This window comes from Aplysia californica, unplaced genomic scaffold, assembly GCF_000002075.1.
Source record: "Aplysia californica isolate F4 #8 unplaced genomic scaffold, AplCal3.0 scaffold00051, whole genome shotgun sequence".
Lineage (NCBI taxonomy): Eukaryota > Metazoa > Mollusca > Gastropoda > Aplysiida > Aplysiidae > Aplysia > Aplysia californica.
The window spans coordinates 29,405-34,404 of record NW_004797321.1 but is presented as its reverse complement, the minus strand read 5'-3'; the positions used below and the strand labels follow the sequence as shown (position 1 = coordinate 34,404).

The window sequence follows — 5,000 nt, the reverse complement described above, 5'->3', positions numbered from 1 at the left end:
GCACGCATGTAAACAGTAGCCACAAGGGCGCGCATGTAAACAGTAGCCACTAGGACCGGCATATACACAGGTACCCACAAGGGCGCGCATATAAACAGGTACCCACAAGGGCGCGCATAAAAACAGGTCCCCACAAGGGCGCGCATATACACAGGTCCCCACAAGGGCGCGCATATACACAGGTCCCCACAAGGGCGCGCATATGCACAGGTCCCCACAAGGGCGCGCATATACACAGGTCCCCACAAGGGCGCGCATATACACAGGTACCCACAAGGGCGCGCATATACACAGGTCCCCACAAGGACAGGCATATACACAGGTCCCCACAAGGACGCGCATATACACAGGTCTACACAAGGACGCGCATATACACAGGTTCACACAAGGACGCGCATGTACACAGTGGTCACAAGGGCGCGCGGTCACAAGTACTCTTAAGGAGTAACACGCCCACATTTATGAAGACGAATTATAGGCATAAACGCACTCTTGCACGCACACTCGCTCACATACACACACACACACACACACACACACACACACACACACACACACACACACACACTCACACACACACGCACACATACATACACACACATACATACACACTCATACATACACTCGTACACACACATACACATACACACACAAGCACACACACCCTATATCCCAATCCCCTACCTCCCTCCTCCCACCTCTCTCAAATATTTAGAAGCCAATTCACAGGCATTACTTGATTTTCTTCTTTTTTTTTTACTTTGTTCTTTGACCAATCTATAACCTTGGTCCTTGTGAATTCATAAAAGGAATATGTAGTATGTTCTATATTTTATCTTTCGTATCTCTTCCCTAGGATGTTCACACGAGTTTTACATTCTGGGATTGTACAGAGGCTGGAATGACGTCACCCGTCTAATGACTTTCATTCCACTCGGGGTCACGATGAGTGAACAAGATATGAGGGTGAGTGGATCTTCTTGTTCGAGTACTTCACTATCATCAAGTGCTTTTGGTGCTTTTGATGCAGCAGCAGCAGCAGCAGCAGCAGCAGCAGCAGTAGCAGCTGCAGTTGCTGTGCTTCTGCTGCTGCTGTCGTTGTTGTTGCTGTTGTTGTCGTTGTTGTTGTTATTGTTAGTGTTGTTGTTGTATTTGTCTTAGGGGGGGGGGGGGTGTTGATATATTGTTGTTGTTCTTGTTATTTTTATCTTTGCTCTAGTTGTTCATATATCCTTATAGATGTTCACATTGTTGTCATATTAGGTTTTCCAAAACATAAAAGAAGCCCATGGCCACCTACATTCTTTCTTTTTCCTTGTTACTTGGCCTCTTTTCCTGTGTTCTGTTCCGCGTCCCTTTATCAACCACTGACCTCACTTTAAGACACTTGTTTAAGGGGGAACGCTGGACTTTGCACCTTGTAAAAAAGGTGGAGAAGGAACAGTGCGACAAAGTGGTGGGGGTTAGAAATGGAAACACGAAGTCCAAGTTCAGCTTTCTCCCACAGCAAGGTGAGATTACGACTGGCTGTCTATCTAACCGGGTGACTAAAGAGGTCGAGGAACGTACTGTTAGATAGTGCTAAATGTTGACTTAAATGAGTCCAGTTCAAATTTGTACTGTTGAGGTGACCCAACACTTCTCGAGTCCCTACCTAACGACATCTCTTCGCGTGAAGCTCAAAGATGATGGTATTGCTGGAAGTACCGATTATTTCCTACTAGGTTTTTCATTTAGGAAAATATTGGCTCCACTGAACACTGCACATTCCTGTTGTAATGCAATGTGTTGTATGGTGACGATTCTAGAATTTTTTATTTTAACATTGGAACTTGGGATATGAGAGAATTTAGTGGCCATGTTGCGCCCTTATGGCAACTGTGTACATGCGCGTCCTTGTGGGGAGCTCTGTGGCAACTGTGTACATGCGCGCCCTTGTGGCAACTGTGTACATGCGCGCCCTTGTGGGGAACTCTGTGGCAACTGTGTACATGCGCGCCCTTATGGCAACTGTGTACATGCGCGTCCTTGTGGGGAACTCTGTGGCAACTGTGTACATGCGCGCCCTTGTGGCAACTGTGTACATGCGCGCCCTTGTGGCAACTGTGTACATGCGCGCCCTTGTGGCAGCTGTGTACATGCGCGCCCTTGTGGCAGCTGTGTACATGCGCGCCCTTGTGGCAACTGTGTACATGCGCGCCCTTGTGCGTACTTGTTGTTTACACGCGCCGCCTTGTGAATGCGTCCAGGCATGACCTCGAACAAAAACCGCGAACCATGACACGTTTTGTAAAACTCTGTCTGGTTTAGACATTTTGTCACACATGTTCCCTGTTAAACATTTTCACTATGCCTGGGTATCACCGGACATCGACTTGTTCTCTGTAACTCAAAGATTTCTGTAGTAACACTATGTGATTTTGAGAAAACGAAACTTCACCGGCGCTTTGAATCGCTTTTCATACACCGCGCTCTAATTATTTTTTTCTTTTAATATATTATAAGTCCATTCGCAACTTTTGATGTTAAATCATTTTGCAACCAGTTGAGAAAACTGAGACGCAAATCCATTACCTGTAGAAATCAGACGAAAATTGACTAATTGGCCACGATTCCAATAGCTTTGAATAGCGCTAGAATCGTGAATGTTAAACAGTAAAATCGAATGACACTCTAGTCCTTAGTTTAAAGTTTTTCGTCGAAACGTTCTGGTACCGCACCGAGATCTATGGTGTAGTGGTTAAATGCTTCGCTGTCGCTCGCAGGAGACCTGAATTCGATTTCTGGGTGTGGAGATTTTTTTTAAATCGAATAGCCCGGCCTTTCTGCTGGGATAGTGTGTCCCTCTCAGCTCGAGTTTGCCCTGGTAGCGCAGGATCGGAACCCCGCTCCGAAACGATCTAAGTTGTGTCGTAAAAATCGCCTACATTTTAGATTATGTTTTATAAACCCTTAAAGTATATTAATTATGACAACTATGATTTATTCCTGTTGCGTCTGATGGTGTTTCTCTTTGCGTGACAACGACATGAGCACACGGTTTATTTGACCTCTGCCTGTGTGTTTGATTTGTTCTTCAAGCATTAGTATTTGGATGCCAAAATCGGTAACTGTCTGATATTTTAACTGCTGGTATGCCAGAAAGTGACAAGAATTCTGAAATTAACTGGGTTCCTATCAATGATGTACAATATTTTTAAAACTACCGATGACAGGCTACCATTTTAGGGAACAGTTTGATAAATATATCCTCGGAAACTGAAACTAAACCATTATTAGTTGGTCTGTAGAGATACCGTGTTGACATCGACTGCATGTGTGACAATGCGTGTTTCGTACAATCAAGTTGTAGCATGGTCTTATCTTTTTCAGCATAGTGTTTGTATACACGCTGTTATTGAGGACGCGAGATTATGTTGAAACAGCGGAGATCTCCCCTGAGTCTCCTTTGTTGTGCCTCAGGTGGCTTTTTGTTTTGTTTTGTTTTGTTTTTGCTTTTTGTTTGTTTCTCTATAGCAAAGTTGCGAAATTGTATCGGTTCAGCGCGCCTTACAGAATAGTAAGGTTATTTGATAGGTCGAACATCCTGGTTTAACGTTCTACTCCAGTGAGGCAGCCGAGCGGACGATTAATTGTGTAAAATACTTTTTGCAAGGACACTATGTGGGACTAAGTTGCGCCTTGAATCCCCTGTCACGAAATCTCGCGATTTCACTGTAACTTTATGATGATATTTTTTTAACAGCTGTTACTTTCGAGTTTATGTTTAGATTATGACCCAAGCAACTGACAAACAGAGTGAAAATGAACCCCTCTCTTTTCCCTCCTTTTTTTTTAAATGTGGGGCAAGGTCTCCAGCGTTTTACTAGAACCGAAGGTTTCGAACCGACTTCTGTGTAGTAACGTTGATGGGTTTTTCCGTTGCGCTCAGAAGACCTAGGTATTTTTCTTGGGATGTTGTATCCCTCTAAGCCCGTGGTGGCTTTGATAGACAGGGTCGAAGCCCGCCTTCTAGTATAATTAATCATTCAGATTTTGTCGTTTGGGGGTGGGGAGATATAGAAATTACTTACATAAATTTTAGAAAAGATTTTAAACAGGTGATACTTTAGTCTCTGACTAGTACCTGAGCGGGTACTCGTATTTTTTTCAAGTGTTTAACGGCGCTGGCAACTGCATAATTTCATATGAGCGCACGACATTTTCTGTTGGTAGGAAAATCTTAATTTTGCCCGGGTGGCTGCCGAAGCCTACTTTTATCGATTTGGGACCACCAAGGGCTGTTTAACGTGCGCAACTTACACACGGGACCTCCGAGATTTTTCGCCGTTATCTGAGAAGGCTAAGTGTTCGATCTTACCTACCATAAGATCAGGGGTGTTGCTGAAAGACAGCAGTAAGAAGGGGCCAAGGGGTAGCAGTAGAAAGGCTGCAGAAGGAGTCGGGAGCCTAGAGAAGGGGGCACAGGAGGAGAGGGGGTGGGGGCAGAAAGTGGAGATGAAAACATTGTTAGAGAGCAGGAAAGCAGATGAAGGGAGAAAACTTTGTAGAGATGAGACTTTCCGTCGCTCTTCGGATTCGAACCCGGTACCTATTGAATGAGAGGCGAACACCATAACTTCTTGACCATGAGAACCCCTGTAATCGCATTTACTTTTGCGTTTCAGTTTTCTTGTTAAAAACAAAACGTGCCCAGTACTTATTATGTTAAAATAAATTTAAGCTTTCTATTCGAAACTTGCTTGATTTAGTACGCTCCATTGGGGTTTCTACTCTCTTTGGGGTCACTATAGGGCGCTTTGACGCCATTTACAAAGACACTTCTAACTTATTAAAAGAATTGGCGGTCGGACTCGTGGTGAACATTCACCACAAGCTTTTGATGATTTTGTATTAACCTGCCTTCTGTTACATTAAATACATTTTAATGTAATAACGCCGATTTTGAGACCCTGAAATGGTCCTAGAAGTGAGATTAAGTACATTATATTTCGGGGGGG

General features: G+C 44.1%; 1 protein-coding gene across 1 annotated transcript in view; it reads left to right on the top strand.

The window, feature by feature from the left end:
- Positions 1 to 5,000, top strand: part of LOC101852903 — an 18,354-nt gene that overhangs the window by 9,062 nt on the left and 4,292 nt on the right. Inside the window, exon 5 of the mRNA XM_013079402.2 lies at positions 857 to 966. Within this exon, the coding sequence (XP_012934856.1) occupies positions 857 to 966 (110 nt within the window). The remainder of the gene's footprint in view (positions 1 to 856; positions 967 to 5,000) is intronic.